The sequence below is a fragment of the Prunus avium genome, chromosome 3 (genome assembly GCF_965620075.1).
Source record: "Prunus avium chromosome 3, drPruAviu1.hap1.1, whole genome shotgun sequence".
Taxonomy (NCBI): Eukaryota; Viridiplantae; Streptophyta; class Magnoliopsida; order Rosales; family Rosaceae; genus Prunus; species Prunus avium.
The window spans coordinates 20,735,693-20,760,762 of record NC_142286.1 but is presented as its reverse complement, the minus strand read 5'-3'; the positions used below and the strand labels follow the sequence as shown (position 1 = coordinate 20,760,762).

Below are 25,070 nucleotides of genomic sequence, written 5' to 3'. Positions count from 1 at the left end.
CATCACAATCTCATCGTATATGTCCGGAAAGTGACTTGAAAACAAAAAAAACTCAAAATAGAAAAGAAAACAAAATAAAAGAAAGTAAGAATTTAAGTGAAACGAAAAAGACTTGCTATCCCTTCCCAAACTTAGAAACAAACATTGTCCTCAATGTTAAAGAATTCAGGCATCAACAACGTTATAACAAGAATTAAAGGGAATAAAGCAAGTAAATACAGGAACAAACACGAAAAACAACTACAACACGGTTGCAAAAACAAAAACAAAAACGAAACCAAATAAAAATTTAAAAAAATAAAATAAAATAAAACAGTAAGCCCTAACAACAGTCCTACGCACGCAGAAATCCAACCCAAAGAAACGCACAAACCAAATGAAAGCCCAACCCAGACGAAAGCCCAAAAGCGAAGAAAGTAAATAAAACAAAGAAACCAAGTCAGAAGCACAAAGAGCGAGGACTCAGTAAAATAGAAAAAGTGGGCCCTGAAGTCTCGGCACCTGTGAGTCACGGGATACAAAGTGAGAGACGTGTCGACAAGCAGCGGTCTCTCTCACGTCCCAAAGCCAGAATTATTGGCTTCATAGGAAGGCGTGACGACTTTCGTTTCTCAAAAGCGCTGAAAGGCAGAACTGAAATTAAAGGGGTTGGGGACCAGGTGAGGTGACCTAAGGGGATAGGCCGTAAGGGCCGCGCAAAACGCAGAAGCGCCGTGTCTAGGGTTACGTAGAAACTAACTCTATAAAAGAAGAAGAGAAAGAGTTGGGGAAAAACACACAAACGCAGAAACACACAACAGAGAAAAGAAAGTTCAAATGGCTTCTTCCTACCCATTCTCGCTGGATCTCAACCTAGCTCCACCGACTCAGACTCGGGGCCAAGCAGTGGCACCAGTGTGGATGCCCTACTTTGCCTCTGCACGGGGGCACGTGACAGTGAATGACTCGATACTGCTGGACAACGATGTTGCCCTTGGAGTTGCTAGAAATCTAGTAACTCCCAAGGATATACGGGTGCTGGGATCAAGGGATGACAACCGGGTCGTGAGCGATGCTCTGGCACTAAGCGTGCAAAGCACCGCAACAGTCGCAAGTGTGGGTCATCGCCTACTTGCGAAGTCCCATGAGGTGGAGGTGCTGAGAGGTCAGTTGGCGGCGGAGCGAAGTATGGTGGAAGAATGCCAGAGTATTATTAAAAGCTTAAAAAGGGAAAGGGCAAGGATAGTGGAGGTGAATCGACACCAGCTAGAGGCGTTGCGGGAAGAGAACCAAAATCTCTCAAAGATGGTAAGTGTTTACGCCCATGACATGAGAAAGCAGCTGGAGGACCTGGACCAACCGGGTAAACGCAAGAAAACAGATCGCGAAAGTAGGTACGCTCAAGCTAAGAGTGCGATCTTTGGGAGCTCGAGTGATGAGCCCCAAGAGGCTGTGCGTGAAGCCCCGGAAGAGGATAGCCATAGGGCTAAGCTCAAAGGTCCAATGGCCGAGACACCGAGCACTGTGAAAGAATAATTTCTAATGTATTAGTGGTGTGCCTGGTTGTCTTTGCCCTTTCGGTGTATTTGTTTTTTTTTTTTTTTTTAAATTTATTTAAAATTTTAAACTTCTCGTTTCTGGAAATAAAAAGAAAAGAAAGTTGCAAAAGACAAAGAAGAAAAACAAAACGCACTTCCCCAAACCGGAATAAAAGGAATGCGACAAACGAAAAAGACACAAATCACACTTCCCCAACTGAAATAAAACAAAAACGACAAACTGAAAAGAAATCAAAACATAATGCACCAGAAAACAGGGAGGAAAAGAAAGCAAAGCGAAAGTAGAAATGCTTCCCCTTTAAACCGGACGCAACCGCAAATTGCGCAGGCATTGCAAAGTGGTGTCGGCTCCCTTATGAGCATATGGCTATTTAAACCACTTCTCGGTTGAAAGAAGGAGCATCCTGCATTTCACCTGCAAACTCAAGAAAAACCATCAAAAAGCCCAGACAGAAAAATCAATGGCATCCCCAGATATGCTTGTTGATGACCTTAACCTTGAGTTGTCCCTTGCACCACCAAATTCCCAGATAAGGGCTCCTCCAACCCCTATCTTTCCAAACTCCTCATACCACCATGGCTCAGCCTCAAACTTCTCTGAGGTGGTGCCGCGTAGGGCAGTAATGCCGGAGGGCATGACTGTCAGCAGACTGACAGTTGCAGATCATCTGCATGTGGCGCAGAGGTCTGACCAGATGGCAGTGGACGAGTCCCACAATCTAACCGTGCTCAACGCGGTCTCGGCCACAAATTTGGGCATGCGCCTACTGGCGAGAACACGAGAGTGCGGGGCACTGAGTGAGGAGGTGGCGGCCCTAAAAGCTCTGGTGGCGGACCTGCAGAAGCGGCTCTACAGCGTCAACCAGCATGTAGAGATGCTGCAAAAAAGGAATGAAGATCATGTAGAGCTGCTGCAGATCCTACAAGCAAGAACAGACAGAGGCAATTAGCAAAGGCCTCAGGTGGCGCAAAATGCAACAAAGAACATGTGATTAGGAATTTTATGTACGCATTTTCACTAGTGTTTATGTAATCACATGTTATGAAATGAAGAAGTATTCACGCCCAAGTTCTGATTGTGCATTAATGAATTGAAAACACTTCCCAAACTTATATGAAACACTGTTTATAACTGATGGAGATTTAAAATTAAACAATGCCATATAGAAAGATTGGGATGAACAAAAAGAAAATAAACAACCACAAACTACAACAAAGAGAAACAACAAGAAAATCCTAATTACCTTGGTTGGAAAATTGTAACCCTAACACAAAAATAAAATAAATAAAATTAAATAAAAGAAAGTTTGAGTCTAGAGAAACTCCACTTTGAAGCGATTAGGACGACAACAAACTTCTTCTATTCACCTTGGGTTGCCTCCCAAGAAGCGCTAAGTTTAAAGTCTTTTGCCGGACTTCCAACATACCATGGTCACTTAGGGGGTTTTGGCTCAATCGCCTCCTTGTGCCGAACATGAAGTTTCTTCAAATCTCTTTGCCATCTAATCAACCCATTTCGTATTCTTTTCTTTTTATGCGCATGAGTAGATTTCAAAAGCAATTTTAAGCGCTTTTCAATACGTGGATTAGATGGAGGAGGCACATATTTAGGATCGGGTGGCCTTCTCATTTGAGTAGAAGGAATGACATTGAACATATGATTGGTACTTGGAACATGGATGCTCAGCTTGTCTTCCTCTAGTACTTCAAAAATAGAATAAGACATTAGATTAATTGAAGCACCTAAATCAATTAAAGGTTTCTCAAACAATTTATCATCAATTATACAAGGAATTGTGAAACTTCCTGGATCTTGTAAATTGGGAGGAAGCTTCCTTTACAAAACAGCAGAAACCTCTTCCGTTAATGCAACAGTTTCGTATTCCTTGAGCTTGTTTGCATCCAAGAGAGGAATGTTGATTTGCACTTTTTCGGAGATTTCCAATATGTCCTTGGCTTGTTGAATTTTTTTGGAACTCATAAGCCTGTGAGGAAAAGGAGCACGTAAGATTTCTTCGTCAGTAGGTTCACGACTTACCATCTCCTTTCTTGCCCTTCTTGCAAGTTCATGCTTTGGGATCCACTCGGATGAAGAAGCTGCTTGCTTATCTTTCTCTTTGTTGCTTTCATCCTTTTCTTTAGGCTCAGCCACTTGTTCAACCTGCATGTCATCAACATTGTGAATCAAATTTTTAGAACCATCAATTTCACCAATTACCTTACCAGTTCTCAAGGTAACTGCTTGAACATGCTCATGCCCGGTTGGTATCACTGTTTGGTTAGGCATCATCCCAACTTCCCTTTGACTCAAAGCTATAGCAATTTGCCCCACTTGATTTTCTAGATTGGCAATGGCCTTATTCATTTTCTGCATGTGGGTATCATTCCTCTGCATGTGTGTGTCATTCATCTGCATGATGAAACTCTCTGTGTTTCTAACCATTGAAGCAACAATTTCTTCCAAAGTTGGTCCTTGAGGTGGTTGGTGAGATTGACTAAGTGGTGGTGGATTATAATATTGGGGTTGACCATAAGGTGGACAAGTATCATGTTGGCCTTGATATGGTTGATATGACCCTTGTTGAAAATTTGGATTGTCGGTCCACCAGAAGTTTGAATGATTTCTCCACTCCGGATTGTATGTTTGTCGGAAATATTCATTCATAGGCAACTCATTATGAAATGAGCCAAAAACATTTGCTTCCTCCATCACAAATTTATTGGAGTATTCTTACATAGTAAGTTCCACAATTTCAGTTGCGGCTGCCATTGGAGATGGTGGAGGTGACTCCTCGGATGTTCCTATACGAAAAAGAAACAAAAACAAATCAAGATAAAATGAAACAACAATCAATAAACAAAAATAAAACTAAGTACTCTAAACATACTCAAACAAAACAGATAAGCAACCGTGCCAGTTCCCCGGCAACGGCGCCAAAAATTGTTGCATTCCTAAAAGGACACAAATTAATGTGCAAACAACCAATTAAAAATACCCGCAAGTGCACGAATCTATTGAAGTATAGATTATGTAAGTACGGGGTCGATCCCACGAAGAACTTGTCGGCTCCCTATAAGTTCTAATTTGAGTACATAAAGAACACTTAATTGACACACCACAAATACGCAAATGCAAAATGGAAACTAAAAATAAGTAAAGAAGTGCAAAAGAAATGAAACAACACAAGAAAACTAAAGAAAAACACAAACAGCATTTTCTATCGCCATTTTATCACCTGTTTATCACCTGTGAACAGTGCCGTGGACAGTGAACAATGACATGAACAGTGCCGTGAACAGTGAACAGTGACGACCGGCCGCGTGAACAGTGACGACCGGTCGTTTTTGGGCAGATTCGTTTCTCTGTTTTTCAGTTTCGACCTCTGTCCAGTGTTTTGTCTATAACTTTCCAACCGTACGTCGAAAATTCACGTTCTTTATACGGTTGGATTCAGAACAGAAAATGCAAGAACATAGCGCGGACCAAAAGTCCAAAACAATTACGGAAACAAATAAAATTTAGTAACAAAGACACACCACGTGTCGAACTCACAACTCACACACACATTGGGGGGGGTTTTGATTTGTTTCAAGTGACCTATTTCTATTGCATGAAAGTAAATGGACTTTGAATTTAAATGAGAAAGGCAGAGATGAATTATCAAATTGTGAAATTAAAATGTAACAAACACTAGGGTTTCGGAATCCACCCTAAACAATTCTACCAAAGTTCATGAATACTCAAGTGATGAACTCTAAACGTGTTGATGAAGATGTTCGCAATCAAGACCATGGGTCGTGGCTCAAGACGCATTGATTCTCTCTAATATACGTAAAGTGCATGGTTCGTGCTACAATACTTGTGCTCTCCTCATAACCGAACCTAGGTATGGTTCGTACTTCGATTCGATTACAAGGAAAACCCATTAAGTTCAAAGAGAATATGAACATCACAAGAATCCTAATAGCATGGTGTTTACATTAGGTATTCAAGAAACCAATTCACATGGATGGTTCTTACTCCATCCATCTATTGCTTAGGAAAACATGAAGATACACATAATCCCAACAATCTCAAGAGGCATGCTTTCAAAGATGGCCAACCAAGGAAAAACACACATCAAGGATAGATTAATTTGGTGAATTGGAATTCATCAACAATATTTAGAAATTCATACACTCAAGCATCAAAACAATAAGGTAATCATGTTTAGGGCTTCAACCTAAGCCCTAGCTATGGAGTTTAGTTGCTCATACTTATTCCAAATACAAACTCAAAATAAAATTAGAAAGAGTTTACAGATTTTCAGAAAATGATGAAAGCTTCAAGATCATCAATGGTGGAAGTCTTCTTCTCCACTTTTCTTGGCTGCACCTTGGCTTTCTCTTAGCTCCCTCTCCAAAATCTGCTCTCAATGTGTAGACTGATGGAATAGCCTCTCTCTCCCGTTGCAAAGCTCCCCCAAATCAGATTGCCCTTTGACTTCTTCTCCCTCTCTCCTCCTTTCCAGCTTTTACCTTTTAATATAAAACTACCACCTTTGATAAAGCCTTAGCCCATTGTCCCCTTGCCATCATGAAGCTTTGTCCTCACAAAGATGCCAATTGCTTCAGAAATTATCTCAAAGCTAAGGTAACTTCTTGTTACCAAGAGTTATGGTAACAAGAAAATCAAAATAACACAAAGGAGGTAAAAGCTGGCCAAGTTCGGATTTTCAGAGCTGTGGTAACATGCTGGATTGGTTGGATGGGCAATACTTGTCCAATGGAGCTCAAATTTGGATATGTTGTAGTTAACATCCATTGGAACAAGTCTCGTGAAGATCATGACCTCATCCGAGCACCGGAGCATGTTGATCCCAGGCCAAGAAGTTGACCTACGAAAATGAACAAAAACAGAAATTATAACAAATAGTGCACTTTTAGCTCATTTTCATTCCAACCAAGGTAAAATCTAAGAAAACACAAAAAGGAAGTAAAAAGCTATAAAATGTCAAGAACTAACTCAAAATAGTGGGTGAATAACATGAAAAATCATGTGCAAAAATGAACCGAACACCATACTTCTAGCGATTGGATTTCACTCAAAACTCACCAAATGACTCCTCCAACCATATTATGATGTTGCCCAAGTTTTGGGCTCGAACTGAAATCAATAGATGTTCCAAATTGGACAATTCAAGTTCAACGGCAGTTCGTTCCTAATTGGAGTGGTTGGTGTATTCCATACTTCTAGCGATTTGATTTCACCCAAAACTCACCAAATGACTCCTCCCACCGTAGTATGATGTTGCACAAGTTTGGGGTTCGATCCGAAATCAATAGGTGTGAGAAATTGGACAATTCAAGTTCAACGGCAGTTCGTTCCAAATTGGAGTGGTTGGTGTATTCCATACTTCTAGCGATTGGATTTCACTCAAACTCACCAAATGACTCCTCCCACCATATTATGATGTTGCCCAAGTTTTGGCTCGATCCGAAATCAATAGGTGTTCCAAATTGGACAATTCAAGTTCAACGGCAGTTCGTTCCTAATTGGAGTGGTTGGTGTATTCCATACTTCTAGCGATTGGATTTCACTCAAAAATCACCAAATGACTCCTCCCACCATATTATGATGTTGCCCAAGTTTTGGGCTCGATCCGAAATCAATAGGTGTGAGAAATTGGACAATTCAAGTTCAACGGCAGTTCCTTCCTAATTGGGGTGGTTGGTGTATTCCATACTTCTAGTGATTGGATTTCACTCAAAACTCACCAAATGACTCCTCCCACCATATTATGATGTTGCCCAAGTTTTGGGCTCGATCCGAAATCAATAGGTGTTCCAAATTGGACAATTCAGGTTCAACGGCAGTTCGTTCCTAATTGGAGTGGTTGGTGTATTCCATACTTCTAGCGATTGGATTTCACTCAAAACTCACCAAATGACTCCTCCGACCATATTATGATGTTGCCCAAGTTTTGGGCTCGATCCGAAATCAATAGGAGTGAGAAATTGGACAATTCAAGTTCAACGGCAGTTCGTTCCTAATTGGAGTGGTTGGTGTATTCCAAACTTCTAGCGATTGGATTTCATTCAAAACTCACCAAATGACTCCTCCCACCATATTATGATGTTTCCCAAGTTTTGGGCTCGATCCGAAATCAATAGGTGTTCCAAATTGGACAATTCAAGTTCAACGGCAGTTCGTTCCTAATTGGAGTGTTTGGTGTATTCCGTACTTCTAGCGATTGGATTTCACTCAAAACTCATCAAATGACTCCTCCCACCATATTATGATATTGCTCAAGTTTTGGGCTCGATCCGAACTCAATAGGTGTGAGAAATTGGACTATTCAAGTTCAACGGCAGTTCGTTCCTAATTGTGGTGGTTGGTGTATTCCATACTTTTAGCGATTGGATTTCACTCCAAAATCACCAAATGACTCCTCCCACCATATTATGATGTTACCCAAGTTTGGGTTTCGACCCGAAATCAATAGGTGCGGGAAATTGGACAATTCAAGTTCAACGGCAGTTCGTTCCTAATTGGAGTGGTTGGTGTATTCCATACTTCTAGCGATTGGATTTCGCACAAAACTCACCAAATGACTACTCCCACCATATTATGATGTTGCCCAAGTTTTGGGCTCGATCCGAAATCAATAGGTGCGAGAAATTGGACACTTCAAGTTCAACGGCAGTTCGTTCCCAATTGGAGTGGTTAGTGTATTCCATACTTCTAGCCATTGGATTTCACTCAAAACTTACCAAATGACTCCTCCCACCATATTATGATGTTGCCCAAGTTTTGGGCTCGATCCGAAATCAATAGGTGTTCCAAATTGGACAATTCAAGTTGAACGGCAGTTCGTTCCTAATTGTAGTGGTTGGTGTATTCCATACTTCTAGCGATTGGATTTCACTCAAAACTCACCAAATGACTCCTCCCACCATATTATGATGTTGCCCAAGTTTGGGGTTCGATCCGAAATCAATAGGTTCGGGAAATTGGACAATTCAAGTTCAACGGCAGTTCGTTCCTAATTGGAGTGGTTGGTGTATTCCATACTTCTAGCGATTGGATTTCAGTTAAAACTCGCCAAATGACAACTCCCACCATATTATGATGTTGCCCAAGTTTGGGGTTCGATCCGAAATCAATAGGTGCGGGAAATTGGACAATTCAAGTTCAACGGCAGTTCGTTCCTAATTGGAGTGGTTGGTGTATTCCATACTTCTAGCCATTGGATTTCACTCAAAACTCACCAAATGACTCCTCCCACCATATTATGATGTTGCCCAAGTTTTGGGCTCGATCCGAAATCAATAGGTGTGAGAAATTGGACAATTCAAGTTCGACGGCAGTTCGTTCCTAATTGGAGTGGTTGGTGTATTCCATACTTCTTGGGATTGGATTTCACTCAAAACTCACCAAATGACTCCTCCCACCATATTCTGGAGCTGTTTTGGTGTTTTGGGGCAGTTTAGAGTATCTGGCTGTGTACCTAGAGTCAAGGGCGGAACTGTGTATAGGCTCAGGTGGGCTCTAGCCCAGTGCAAAAATTTTAAAATATTAAACTGAGTGCAGATTTTATACGGTTATTTTGACTCCCAAAAATATTAGCCCATCATCTGTGCCTAATGTCAGCCGAACATGTTCCCTTGTCTTGTGCTTTTTTCTTTTGTTTAATATTAGTTTGACAAAACAACAAAGCTCATCACATTCCTTGTCTTTAATATAATAAACTAATAAAAAACATTCTTCTCTTCTCCCATCGCAGACATTCTTCTCTTTTCCCTATTAACCTTCTGCTCTCTTCTCTGTTTTCGTTTCTCTTGGTCTTACTCTTGGCGATACTGATTTCCTCTTGCATCTTGATAATGAATGAGCCGGCGATACTGATTTCCTCACAAGAGGTAAACTTCATCATTGTAGTTTTTATTTCAAAATTCAATTTATGTGTTTATGGCGCATTTGGTAAATGATAAAATGTCATTTTAAATTAATATTTGGGTTTATATGTATTTCTACAGGTATTGAGAAAATAAGGAAATTTGAAATTGGAATTCTACCAAAGGCTACAATACACTCTTCAGGTACAATAATCTTATTGATTTTTTTTAATTGAAATTTTGGCGTATGTTATCTATAGTTCTTGATGGTATATGGCAGTAGATGCAATTTGCAAATGCAATGCAATAAACTATTACATATTTTGCTTTATGCAGTTTGGATTGCATATTTTGGATTGCTGATTGCGTTAGCATTATTGCTTCTCTATCTTTATAGTATTATTTCTTGTTTGGACATAATGTCAAATGATGATAATAATAGATTGACAAAGAGAGGAAAAACTATTGATTCATTCTTTAAAAAAAGTGGGAATGATACTTCGATTCCGGAAGAACCTACTCATCTTGAATCTCAAATAGTTGGCCCTAAAGAATTTGATGCTACTTGTTTAGAACGGGATCCAGGGAAACGCATTGCAATTTGTGAATACCCCATTAATCAACATGATGAGGTTCGAAGGGCTTATATCAAATTGGGGCCTTATCAACCTAAACTTTTTGAGTATCGAAGGACCGTGTTCGGGCAACAGAGACGTCGGTTTCAATATTCTTGGTTCTCACAGTTTCCATGGTTAGAGTATTCTCCTTCATCACACATGGCATATTGTTTACCATGTTTTGTTTTTGAAAAAAATCCAGCAAGTAGGTCTGCACTAATTACTGATGGGTTCAACAATTGGAAAAGAGTAAATGATGGAAAGAATTATGCATTTCTGCTTCATGTTGGAGGTCCATCTTCACCACATAACAAATATATAAGATGTGCTGAGGACTTAATGAAATCATCTCAACATATTGAGAAAGTTATTCAGAAACAACCGAAAGAGCAAATATTAAAGAACCGATTACGGCTCAAGGCAACAATTGAGAGTGTTCGGTGGCTTACATTTCAAGCATGTGCTCTTAGAGGTAATGATGAATCGATAGACTCAATGAATCGTGGAAATTTTGTTGAATTGATAAAATATACAGCTCAATGGAATGACAAAGTTAATGAAGTTGTTTTAGATAATGCTCCTGGAAATGCTAAATATATCTCAGGGTTGATTCAGAAGGAAATTTTGCATATTCTTGCAGACAAAGTTCGAACTAAAATTCGTGAAGAAGTTGGAGAATCGCATTATTGTATTCTAGTTGATGAAGCAAAAGATGCATCTAATAGAGAGCAAATGGCTATTGTGTTAAGATTTGTTGATAAGGATGGTTTTGTACGAGAACGTTTTTTTGAGATTGTGAGGGTTGAAGATACTAGTTCTTTAACACTTAAACAAGAGATATCTCGGGTCCTTATTAATTATAATCTCCAAATTGATAAAATGCGAGGTCAAGGATATGATGGTGCTAGCAACATGAGAGGTGCATGGAATGGACTACAAGCATTATTTCTTAGAGATTGTCCTTATGCATATTATGTGCATTGTTTTGCTCACAGACTACAATTAGCATTAGTTGCTGCGTCAAAAGATGTGGCTTCTATTTGGTTGTTCTTTTCAACATTGAATTCAATTATCAATCTCATCACTGCTTCCCCCAAGCGCCATGGTCAGTTACAATCTACTCAAAAAATGGATATTGCAAATATGTTGGGTACTGGTGAACGTGCGACAGGTAAAGGGGCTAATCAGATTGGTACTTTGCATCGGCCTGGAGCTACTCGTTGGGGATCTCATTATGATTCTTGTTCAGACTTAATAGATATGTATAATGCATCTTGTACAGTTGTTGAGACCTTGATTAAGGATGGAGCCTCTAACTCTATACGTGGGGAAGCTACTGGTACTTTCCAAGCGATGACATCTTACAAGTTCATATTTGTCTTGCATTTGTTAGAAAAAATAATGGGATTTACTGATAGCCTTTGTCGAGCATTACAAAATAAATCTCAAGATATCTTGACAGCTATGAATTTAGTTCGTAGTACAAAAGATGTTCTGAAGAAATTTAGATTGGATGGATGGGATATTTTCTTAGAAAATGTGGAATCATTTTGCAAAAAGCATGACATTGATATGCCAGATATGAATGCTCGTTATAAAGTTGGTACGCGTCGTTCTTGTCAACAACATGATGATATTACAAATGAGCATCATTACCGGGTTGATTTATTCAATGATACAATAGATTATCAATTGGAAGAATTAAACAGTAGATTCAGTGAAGGAACAATGGAACTTCTTATTCTTAGTTCTGCTTTGGACCCTAGCAATGATTTTAAAGCATTTAAGATTGATGATATTTGCAAACTTGCAGAGAAATTTTATCCCGATGATTTCAGTGTTAAAGACTTGCGTTTGTTGAGATGTCAGCTAGAACTTTTTAAGTTTGACCAACATCATGGTATCTTTCAAAACATGTCTACTCTTTCTGAACTATGTCTAGGATTCATCAAAACGAACAGAGCAAAGACTTATTATTTGATTGATAGGTTGATTCGTTTAGTGTTAACTCTTCCAGTATCTACAACAACTACAGAACGAGCATTTTCAGCTATGAAGCATGTTAAGACTGTACTTCGCAACAAGATGGAGGATGAGTATCTTGCGAATTATTGTCTATATCGAGAAAGAAATTTCGGTGAACATTGATTCTGATTCAATAATTGATGACTTTGATGCACTCAAGGAGCGTAGGGTTCCACTTCATTAGGTAAGCTCTTTTTTTTTTTTAAGCAATGTATTATTTGTTTGAGGTTTGACAATGTGTGTTTAATTTGGTGTTTATGTATATATTACTTTATGACAAACAAGTTTATGTTAGATATCTTATTGGAAAAAAAAAATTAGCCCACCCCTATAAAAATTCCTGGTTCCGTCCTTGGGTGGAAGCTTCCTTTGCAACACAGCACTTACATTCTGGTCAAGCTTTACATCTTCATTTGGAGTGAAATTGAGCTTGTGAGTTTTCAAGTCCTTGATGAACTTTCCATATGCAGGAATCTGTTCAATAACATCAAGCAAAGGCAAATTGATATTAACTTTACTCAAAATATCATAAATCTCTTTAAAAGCCTTATCTTGCTTTGCTTTCTTAAGACGGCCTAGAAATGGAATCGATGGAACATATGGAGCGGGTGGCACGTATCTATCTTCTTGAAGATGTGGTGGCACAAATTTGTCATCTCTCTTATGCAATTGGAATTGTTTGGATTCCTGAGAATCTGATTTGGCATTAGGAGCAGATTGAGAAGTTTTGAGATGTTCCCCTTCTGTAGCCGTGGTCTCCTCCTCTTCATCTTCTACAATCACAACATCATTTGAAAGATTAGAATCAACTTTACTATCAATGATCTTACCTGATCTGAGCACATGAATGGCCTTGGCTTCTTGGTTCTTTGGATTGATCTCGGTTTGGCTTGGCCATTTCCCAGGTGCTCTTTGAGTTATTTCAGCAGCTAATTGGCCTATTTGAACTTCCAATTTGGCAATGGCAGCTTGTGTAGTTTGCTGGAAATTGGATTGGTTGACTGCCATCTGCTTAACTATATCCTCCAATGATGATGTTTGTTGTGGCTTTTGGAATGAAGGGGGATTGGCTTGATTCTGAGTATTCCTCCATGAAAAGTTTGGATGATTCCTCCAACCTGGATTATAACTTTGAGAGTATGGATCATTTCTTGGACCTTGGTTGTAGGAATTTACCAACTTAGCTTGCTCTTGCACAAATTCTGGATATCCAGCCCCAAGTGGACAAGCTATGGTAGCATGGTCAGGAGTTTCGCAAATACTACACACTTCCTTCGAAGGGCTTCTTGAGTTTAATGCAAGAAGAGCATCTAGCTTTTGTTCCAGTTTTGAAATCTGCACACTAGAAGCATCATTAGAACCACTAATAACACGTTTACCTCTTGTATCCGTATGTTGGGTCTCCATTGCTATCTCCTCAAAGAGTTCGTATGTTTCTTCTGGAGTTTTGGTTTTAAAAGAACCACCTGCAAAATTGGTGACTATATTATGACTAGAAAGGGTTAGTCCTTTATAAAACATACGCATTTGAAGCTTCAATGGAATCCCATGATGAGGACATTGGTTGAGCAGCCCATTGAATCTCTCCCATGCTTCACAAAACGATTCATCATCTTGTTGTGCAAATAACAAGATCTTATCCCTAAGCATGTCGGTCTTTTGCGTGGAGAAGTATTTCTCCAAGAACTTCTTTTGAATGGCAGCCCATGTAGTGAGTGAACCAGGCTTCAAAGAATTCAACCAATATTTCGCCTTATCCTTCAAAGTGTATGGAAACACTCTCATTCGAAGTTGATCTTCTGTCACACCTGTCAAGGGAAAAGAACTCACAACATTAAAAATATCCTTTATATGAGTTAATGGATCTTCATTAGGTAAACCATAAAAGGAAGGCAGCATATTAAGATGAGAAGATTTAAGCTCATAATTTCGAGCTACAGTGGGCATCAAAATGCTTGAAGGAGATGCTGGAATTGTTGGGATATCAAGTTCTCCCATGAACTCATTGGCAGCCATCTCTTCTTCTTCTTCTTCTTGGTCTGAACTTGCTTCCGAATTTGAAGGTGAAGAACCAGGAAGTTCAGTGTGGAGAGCAATACTTGTAAATGTGGCAAGAGCTTGCTCTTTTGCAGTTGACAACTCTCTTTCTAGACGATTATGAACTTCAGAGATCACCCGGTTGGGTTGCAACGATGGTCCTGCGTTCAAAGATTTGGAGCGTTGGAACGAAGACCTCACTTGTTCAAGGAACGGTCTTTTAGACATAAACTACCTGAAACAGAAAATTAGATTAATTAGAAACACTAAAAAGAATAGGGTAACCTTGGGCACATAACCAGGGAAGAACTTTCGTTCAGTCCCCGGCAACGGCGCCAAAATTTGTTGTTAATTATTATGTTAACTCGCAATTGTACGGGGCAATTAGTAGTATAGCAAGACAAGTACGAGGTCGTACCCACGAAGACTGAGAAGTTCAAATTAGTTATGTACGTAGATTACCGAATTCAAGAAGTTAGGAAGTTAAGTCTAAAACAGAAATTAAAGTGAGAGTGATTGTGATTGTGAAAGGAAGTGAGCAAACTGAAATTGCAAATGAAAGCAAATAAACAAGTGTAACAAAGAGTGGTTTTAAGAGTTGGAAAACAGATTTGGAGACTAGGGCATTCGAATCACCATAACAATTCAATTCTGGGTTATATGGAGTCAAGTAACAAGTCTAATTCAGATTCAAAGATTGATTCTAGCTAAAGTATGATTAGGCCATGGTGTTTGGTCCTAACCTTGTGTTCCTAATTCCCTAATTTGATCATTTGTTGTCTAACCTAAAATTAAGCATTAGGAACCCATTAAGCATAGAAGAACAATTTAAACAACCAAGCATGTATCTAATCCCTGTTGTCGAATGTCCATACATACTCTTCCTATTCATAGTTCAATTCGAATTAAAGCATGGTGTCTACTCTTAATTCAAACCAAGATAGTTAACAAACAAGTTCTAATGGTGATCAATCATTCAAACAAGCATGTTAACTTATAAGCATAATGAATAAGAACATGAATCATGAATCAAACTTGAAACTCCAAACTTATAAACCCAGAATATTCATGTTAGGTTACATCGAAGCCCTAGTTATGGATTTAGCTACTCATAATGGAAAAGAAACTAAAATAGAAATGGGAAAACATAATGAATGCCATAAGAGTAGAAAAACCCTTTTCTGAAGTTCTTGTAGTGTCCAATGCTTCTCCAAGAGCTTCTCCACGTCTAGAAGGATGTATGAAGGATATGGAGGTGATTTGAGATGAGTTTGAGTGAGTGGTGATGGCTGAGAAAGAGGAAATTCGTAGGGAAATGGAAGGGAGGTTTTCTGGAGCTGTTTTGGTGATTTTGGGGCAGTTTAGAGTATTGGGTTGATTGCTTGAGTGTTTGGGGTTGTGGGAATGTATGAGGATGATTTATGGATGATGGAAGTGTGGAGGATGGCTGAAGTGCATTTTGTAGCTTGAAGACTCCTCTATTTATAGGGCTAAGAGGGAGGAACATCATGATGAAATCCAACACCACCATTCCTCATTTAATACAACCCATAACTCCCACTTCATCTTGTCTATGTTAGTGTGGTTGGAATCAATCCCATCCCATACTTCTTTTGCTGCACCTCAAGCTTTCTTCACATGGGATCAAAGGTGATCAATTGTGGCTGCCTTTTGCTGCCAACTCATGTGGTCTTCTTTTGGTTGTTGAACAAAAACGAGTCTTCTGAACCAGACTTGGTGTAGGAAGGCCAGAGGTTTCAAAACTTATCCAATGGGGCTCCAATTTGGATATGTTATAGTAGACACCCATTGGAACAACTTCTATGAAGAAAGTATTCCCATCGGAGTAGTAGAAGTATGCGTTTTGGGCCTTGCAATTTGGCTGCCGAACAGAGACTGGAATTGACTTCATTTCATTTATGCTTTACATGCATGCACATGCTTTCTCTATAATAACTCCAGCATGTACCAACTTGATCCTTTAGACTTTCATAGCTGGAATGTCTCCCCACTTCACTCATTATGTTGGATCCAAAGTCAGTTGCAGCATGGGTGAGGCACATGGCTCAAAGGAGGAGACAAGGCTCAAAGCTGGCAGCTGCAAATCCTCCTGAGCATGGTTCAGTGTTGGACGGGCTAAGGACTCCACATATGTTCAATTGGGCTGAATTTTGGATATGTTATACTAGACACCCAATTGAACAACTTCTATGAAGAATGTCTCCTCATCCGAATTGTGCAGATTGCTGAAATGAGACCTGCAAGGTGACTTACGAAACTGGACTGACAAGAAGTGTGGCCCAACTTTGGTTTTGTCTTTAAGCTCTTGCTCTTATCCCAATCAGCCCTTAACATGCATGGATTGCATCAAATGTGATCTCTTGCTAGCTTAACCTACAAAACACAAAAACAGAGGTAAGTGACTCAAAATAAAGAGAAACTAAGCAAAATCACTAAGTAAAGAAGGCAAGCAAGTGTACGAAATTATGGACTTATCAAAACAGAAAATGGATTAAAAACACAAGTTTAACTCAATAACATAACCAAATCATAAGCTAGAAGGGTACAAAATGATATACAATTATGAACCGATCACAGTTCGTTCCTAATTGGAGTGGTTGGTGTATTCCGTACTTCTAGCGATTGGATTTCACTCAAAACTCACCAAATGACTCCTCCCACCGTATTATGATGTTGCCCAAGTTTTGGGCTCGATCCGAAATCAGTAGCTGTGAGAAATTGGACAATTCAATTTCAACGGCAGTTCGTTCCTAATTGGAGTGGTTGGTGTATTCCATGCTTCTAGCGATTGAATTTCACTCAAAACTCACCAAATGACTCCTCCCACCATATTATGATGTTGCCCAAGTTTTGGGCTCGATCCGAAATCAATAGGTGTTCCAAATTGGACAATTCAAGTTCAACGGCAGTTCGTTCCTAATTGGAGTGGTTGGTGTATTCCATACTTCTAGCGATTGGATTTCACTCAAAACTCACCAAATGACTCCTCCCACCATATTATGATGTCGCCCAAGTTTTGGGCTCGATCCGAAATCAATAGGCGTTCCAAATTGGACAATTCAAGATCAACGGCAGTTCGTTCCTAATTGGAGTGGTTGGTGTATTCCATAATTCTAGCGATTGGATTTCACTCAAAACTCACCAAATGACTTCTCCCACCATATTATGATGTTGCCCAAGTTTTGGGCTCGATATGAAGTCAATAGGTATGAGAAATTGGACAATTCAAGTTCAACAGCAGTTCGTTCCTAATTGAAGTGGTTGGTGTATTCCATACTTCTAGCGATTGGATTTCACTCAAAAGTCACCAAATGACTCCTCCCACCATATTATGATGTTGCCCATGTTTTGGGCTCGATCCGAAATCAATAGTTGTTCGAAATTGGACAATTCAAGTTCAACGGCAGTTCGTTCCTAATTGGAGTGCATGGTGTATTCCATACTTCTAGCGATTGGATTTCGCTCAAAACTCACCAAATGACTCCTCCCACCATATTATGTTGTTGCCCAAGTTTTGGGCTCGATCTGAAGTCAATAGGTATGAGAAATTGGACAATTCAAGTTCAACAGCAATTCGTTCCTAATTGAAGTGGTTGGTGTATTCCATACTTCTAGCGATTGGATTTCACTCAAAACTCACCAAATGACTCCTCCCACCATATTATGATGTTGCCCATGTTTTGGGCTCGATCCGAAATCAATAGGTGTTCCAAATTGGACAATTCAAGTTCGACGGCAGTTCGTTCCTAATTGGAGTGGTTGGTGTATTCCATACTTCTAGTGATTGGATTTCACTCAAAACTCACCAAATGACTCCTCCCACCATATTATGATGTTGCCCAAGTTTTGGGCTCGATCCGAAATCAATAGGTGTTCCAAATTGGACAATTCAAGTTCAACGGCAGTTCGTTCCTAATTGGAGTGGTTGGAATATTACATACTTCTAGCGATTGGATTTCACTCAAAACTCACCAAATGACTCCTCCCACCATATTATGATGTTGCCCAAGTTTTGGGCTTGATCAGAAATCAATAGGTGTGAGAAATTGGACAATTAAAGTTCAACGGCTGTTCTTTCCTAATTGTAGTGGTTGGTGTATTCCTTACTTCTAGCGATTGGATTTCACTCAAAACTCACCAAATGACTCCTCCCACCATACTATGACGTTGCCCAAGTTTTGGGCTCGATCCAAAATCAATAGGTGTGAGAAATTGGACAATTCAAGTTCAACGGCAGTTCGTTCCTAATTGGAGTGGTTGGTGTATTCCATACTTCTAGCGATTGGATTTCACTCAAAACTAACCAAATGACTCCTCCCACCATATTACGAACAGCCCAAGTTTTGGGCTCGATCCGAAATCAATAGGTGTTCCAAATTGGACAATTCAAGTTCAACGGCAGTTCGTTCCTAACTGGAGTGGTTCGTGTTTTCCATACTTCTAGCGCTTGGATTTCACTCAAAACTCACCAAATGAATCCTCCGACCATATTACGATGTTGCCCAAGTTTTGGGCTTGATCCGAAATCAATAGGTGTGAGAAATTGGACAATTCAAGTTCAACGGCAGTTCGTTCCTAATTGGAGTGGTTGGTGTATTCCATACTTCTTGGGATTGGATTTCACTCAAAACTCACCAAATGACTCCTCCCACCATATTATGATGTTGCCCTTGTTTTGGGCTCGATCCGAAATCAATAGGTGTTCCAAATTGGACAATTCAAGTTCAACGGCAGTTCGTTCCTAAATGGAGTGGTTGGTGTATTCCATACTTCTAGCGATTGGATTTCACTCAAAACTCACCAAATGACTCCTCCCACCATATTATGATGTTGCCCAAGTTTTGGGATCGATCCGAATTCAACAGGTGTGAGAAATTGGTCAATTCAATTTCAACGACAGTTCTTTCCTAATTGGAGTGGTTGGTGTATTCCATACTTCTAGCGATTGGATTTCACTCAAAACTCACCAAATGACTCCTCCCACCATATTATAATGTTGCCCAAGTTTGGGGCTCGATCCGAAATCAATAGGTGTGAGAAATTTGACAATTCAAGTTCAACGGCAGTTCGTTCATAATTGGAGTGGTTGGTGTATTCCATACTTCTAGCGATTGGATTTCACTCAAAACTCACCAAAATGACTCCACCCACCATATTATGATGTTGCCCAAGTTTTGGGCTCGATCCGAAATCAATAGGTGTGAGAAATTGGTCAATTCAGTTCCAACGACAGTTCGTTCCTAATCAGAGTAGTTGTTGTATTCCATACTTCTACCGTTTGGATTTCACTCAAAACACACGACATGACTCCTCCCACCATATTATGATGTTGCCCAAGTTTGGGGCTCGATCCGAAATCAATAGGTGTGAGAAATTGGACAATTCAAGTTCAACGACTCTTCGTTCCTAATTGGAGTGGTTGGTGTATTCCATACTTCTAGCGATTGGATTTCACTCAAAATTAACCAAATGACTCCTCCCACCATATTATGATGTTGCCCAGGTTTTCGGCTCGATCCGAAATCAATAGGTGTTCCAAATTGGACAATCCAAGTTCAACGGCAGTTCGTTCGTAATTGGAGTGGTTGGTGTATTCCATACTTCTAGCAATTGGATTTCACTCAAAACTCACCAAATGACTCCTCCCACCATATTATGATGTTCCCCAAGTTTGGGGCTCGATCCAAAATCAATAGGTGTTCGAAATTGGACAATTCAAGTTCAACGGCAGTTCGTTCCTAATTGGAGTGGTTGGTGTAAACCATACTTCTAGCGATTGGATTTCACTCAAAATTCACCAAATGACTCCTCCCACCATATTATGATGTTGCCCAAGTTTTGGGCTCGATCCGAAATCAATAGGTGTTCCAAATTGGACAATTCAAGTTCAACGGCAGTTCGTTCCTAATTGGAGTGATTGGTGTATTCCATACTTCTAGCGATTGGATTTCACTCAAAACTCACCAAATGACTCCTCCCACCATATTATGATGTTGCCCAAGTTTTGGGCTCGATCCGAAATCAATAGGTGTGAGAAATTGGACAATTCAAGTTCGACGGCAGTTCGTTCCTAATTGGAGTCGTTGGTGTATTCCATAGTTCTACCGATTGGATTTCACCCAAAACTAACAAAATGACTCCTCCCACCATATTATGATGTTGCCCAAGTTTTGGGCTCGATCCGAAATCAATAGGTGTCAGAAATTGGACAATTCAAGTTCAACGGCAGTTCGATCCTAATTGGAGTGGTTGGTGTATTCAATACTTCTAGCGATTGGATTTCACTTAAAACTCACCAAATGACTCCTCCCACCATATTATGGTGTTGCCCATGTTTTGGGTTCGATCCGAAATCAATAGGTGTTCCAAATTGGACAATTCAAGTTCAACGGCAGTTCGTTCCTAATTGGAGTGGTTGGTGTATTCCAAACTTCTAGCGATTGGATTTCACTCAAAACTCACCAAATGACTCCTCCCACCATATTATGATGTTGCCCAAGTTTTGGGCGCGATCCGAAATCAATAGGTGTTCCAAATTGGACAATTCAAGTTCAACGGCAGTTCGTTCCTAATTGGAGTGGTTGGTGTATTCCATACTTCTTGGGATTGGATTTCACTCAAAACTCACCAAATGACTCCTCCCACCATATTATGATGTTGCCCATGTTTTGGGCTCGATTCGAAATCAATAGGTGTGAGAAATTGGACAATTCAAGTTCAACGGCAGTTCGTTCCGAATTGGAGTGGTTGGTGTATTCCATACTTCTTGGGATTGGATTTCACTCAAAACTCACCAAATGACTCCTCCCACCATATTATGATGTTGCCCAAGTTTTGGGCTCGATCCGAAATCAATAGGTCTTCCAAATTGGACAATTCAAGTTCAACGGCAGTTCGTTCCTAATTGGAATGGTTGGTGTATTCCATACTTCTAGTGATTGGATTTCACTCAAAACTCACCAAATGACTCCTCCCACCATATTATGATGTTGCCCAAGTTTTGGGCGCGATCCGAAATCAATAGGTGTTCCAAATTGGACAATTCAAGTTCAACGGCAGTTCGTTCCTAATTGGAGTGGTTGGTGTATTCCATACTTCTTGGGATTGGATTTCACTCAAAACTCACCAAATGACTCCTCCCACCATATTATGATGTTCCCCATGTATTGGGCTCGATTCGAAATCAATAGGTGTGAGAAATTGGACAATTCAAGTTCAACGGCAGTTCGTTCCGAATTGGAGTGGTTGGTGTATTCCATACTTCTTGGGATTGGATTTCACTCAAAACTCACCAAATGACTCCTCCCACCATATTATGATGTTGCCCAAGTTTGGGCTCGATCCGAAATCAATAGGTCTTCCAAATTGGACAATTCAAGTTCAACGGCAGTTCGTTCCTAATTGGAATGGTTGGTGTATTCCATACTTCTAGCGATTGGATTTCACTCAAAACTCCCCAAATGACTCCTCCCACCATATTATGATGTTGGCCAAGTTTGGGGCTCGATCCGAAATCAATAGGTTTGAGAAATTGGACAATTTAAGTTCAACGGCAGTTCGTTCCTAATTGGAGTGGTTGGTGTATTCCATACTTCTAACGATTGGATTTTACTCAAAACTCACCAAACGACTCCTCCCACCATATAATGACGTTGCCCAAGTTTTGGGCTCGATCCGAAATCAATAGGTGTTCCAAATTGGACAATTCAAGTTCGACGGCAATTCGTTCCTAATTGGAGTGGTTGGTGTATTCCATACTTCTAGCGATTGGATTTCACTCAAAACTCACCAAATGACTCCTCCCACCATATTATGATGTTGCCCAAGTTTTGGGCTCGATCCGAAATCAATAGGTGTGAGAAATTGGACAATTCAAGTTCAACGGCAGTTCGTTCCTAATTGGAATGGTTGGTGTATTCCATACTTCTTGGGATTGGATTTCACTCAAAACTCACCAAATGACTCCACCCACCATATTATGATGTTGCCCAAGTTTTGGGCTCGATCCGAAATCAATAGGTCTTCCAAATTGGACAATTCAAGTTCAACGGCAGTTCGTTCCTAATTGGAATGGTTGGTGTATTCCATACTTCTAGCGATTGGAATTCACTCAAAACTCACCCAATGACTCCTCCCACCATATTATGATGTTGCCCAAGTTTGGGGGTCGATCCGAAATCAATAGGTCTTCCAAATTGCACAATTCAAGTTCAACGGCAGTTCGTTCCTGGTTGGAATGGTTGGTGTATTCCATACTTCTAGCGATTGGATTTCACTCAAAACTCACCAAATGGCTCCTCCCACCATATTATGATGTTGCCCAAGTTTGGGGCTCGATCCGAAATCAATAGGTTTGAGAAATTGGACAATTTAAGTTCAACGGCAGTTCGTTCCTAATTGGAATGGTTGGTGTATTCCATACTTCTAGTGATTGGATTTCACTCAAAACTCACCAAATGACTCCTCCCACCATATTATGATGTTGCCCAAGTTTTGGGCGCGATCCGAAATCAATAGGTGTTCCAAATTGGACAATTCAAGTTCAACGGCAGTTCGTTCCTAATTGGAGTGGTTGGTGTATTCCATACTTCTTGGGATTGGATTTCACTCAAAACTCACCAAATGACTCCTCCCACCATATTATGATGTTGCCCATGTATTGGGCTCGATTCGAAATCAATAGGTGTGAGAAATTGGACAATTCAAGTTCAACGGCAGTTCGTTCCGAATTGGAGTGGTTGGTGTATTCCATACTTCTTGGGATTGGATTTCACTCAAAACTCACCAAATGACTCCTCCCACCATATTATGATGTTGCCCAAGTTTTGGGCTCGATCCGAAATCAATAGGTCTTCCAAATTGGACAATTCAAGTTCAACGGCAGTTCGTTCCTAATTGGAATGGTTGGTGTATTCCATACTTCTAGCGATTGTAATTCACTCAAAACTCACCCAATGACTCCTCCCACCATATTATGATGTTGCCCAAGTTTGGGGGTCGATCCGAAATCAATAGGTCTTCCAAATTGCACAATTCAAGTTCGACGGCAGTTCGTTCCTAATTGGAGTGGTTGGTGCATTCCACACTTCTAGCGATTGGATTTCACTCAAAACTCACCAAATGACTCCTCCCACCATATTATGATGTTGCCCAAGTTTGGGGCTCGATCCGAAATCAATAGAAGTGAGAAGTTGGACAATTCAAGTTCAATGGCAGTTCGTTCCTAATTGGAGTGGTTGGGGTATTCCACACTTCTAGCAATTGGATTTCCCTCAAAATTCACCAAATGACTCCTCCCACCATATTATGATGTTGCCCAAGTTTGGGGCTCGATCCGAAATCAATAGGTCTTCCAAATTGGACAATTCAAGTTCAACGGCAGTTCGTTCCAAATTGGAATGGTTGGTGTATTCCATACTTCTAGCGATTGGATTTCACTCAAAACTCACCAAATGACTCCTCCCACCATATTATGATGTTGCCCAAGTTTTGGGCTCGATCCGAAATCAATCGGTGTTCCAAATTGGACAATTCAAGTTCAACGGTAGTTCGTTCCTAAGTGGAGTGGTTGGTGTATTCCGTACTTCTAGCGATTGGATTTCACTCAAAACTCACCAAATGACTCCTCCCACCATATTATGATGTTGCCCAAGTTTTGGGCTAGATCCGAAATCAATAGGTGCGAGAAATTGGACAATTAAAGTTCAATGGCAGTTCGTTCCTAATTGGAGTGGTTGGTGTATTCCATACTTCTAGCGATTGGATTTCACTCAAAACTCAACAAATGACTCCTCCCACCATATTATGATGTTGCCCAAGTTTTGGGCTCGATCAGAAATCAATACGTGTGGGAAATTGGATAATTCAATTTCAACGGCAGTTCGTTCCTAATTGGAGTGGTTGGTGTATTCCATACTTCTAGCGATTGGATTTCACTCAAAACGCACCAAATGACTACTCCCACCATATTATGATGTTGCCCAAGTTTTGGGCTCGATCCAAATTCGATAGGTTTGAGAAATTGGTCAATTCAATTTCAACGACAGTTCTTTCCTAATTGGAGTGGTTGGTGTATTCCAAACTTCTAGCGTTTGGATTTCACTCAAAACTCACCAAATGACTCCTCCCACCATATTATGCTGTTGCCCAGGTTTTGGGCTCGATCCGAATTCAACAGGTGTGAGAAATTGGTCAATTCAATTTCAACGACAGTTCTTTCCTAATTGGAGTGGTTGGTGTATTCCATACTTGTAGCGATTGGATTTCTCTCAAAACTCACCAAATGACTCCTCCCACCATATTATGATGTTGCCCAAGTTTTGGGTTCGATCCGAAATCAATAGGTGTGAGAAATTGGACAATTCATGTTCAACGGCAGTTCGTTCCTAATTGGAGTGGTTGGTGTATTCCATACTTCTAGCGATTGGATTTCACACAAAACTCACCAAATGACTCCTCCCACCAAATTATGATGTTGCCCAAGTTTTGGGGTCGATCCCAAATCCATAGGTGTTCCAAATTGGACAATTCAAGTTCAACGGCAGTTCGTTCCAAATTGGAGTGGTTGGTGTATTCCATAGTTCTGGCGATTGGATTTCACTCAAAAGTCACCAAATCACTCTTACCACCATATTATGATGTTGCCCAAGTTTTGGGTTCGATCCGAAATCAATAGGTGTGAGAAATTGGACAATTCAAGTTCAACGGCAGTTCGTTCCTAATTGGAGTGGTTGGTGTATTCCATAATTCTAGAGATTCGATTTCACTCAAAACTCTCCAAATGACTCCTCCCACCATATTATGATGTTGCCCAAGTTTTGTGCTCGTTCCGAAATGAATAGGTGTGAGAAATTGGTCAATTCAATTTCAACGACAGTTCGTTCCTAATTGGAGTGGTTGGTGTATTCCATACTTCTAGCGATTGGATTTCACTCAAAACTCAACAAATGACTCC

General features: G+C 40.2%; 1 protein-coding gene and 1 non-coding gene across 2 annotated transcripts; both read left to right on the top strand.

Annotated features, from left to right (window-relative positions):
- Positions 1–9,835: 9,835 nt before the first annotated feature.
- Positions 9,836–12,181, top strand: LOC148295729 (uncharacterized). The gene is made up of 2 exons (XM_088250578.1): positions 9,836–10,952; positions 11,046–12,181. Exons 1-2 carry the CDS (start codon positions 9,836–9,838, stop codon positions 12,179–12,181), a joined length of 2,253 nt encoding a protein of 750 aa, XP_088106704.1.
- A 1,420-nt stretch (positions 12,182–13,601) lies between these two features.
- Positions 13,602–13,708, top strand: LOC148295728 (small nucleolar RNA R71). The gene has a single exon (XR_015834840.1). It is a non-coding gene; the product is annotated as a small nucleolar RNA R71 (small nucleolar RNA).
- Positions 13,709–25,070: the final 11,362 nt, after the last annotated feature.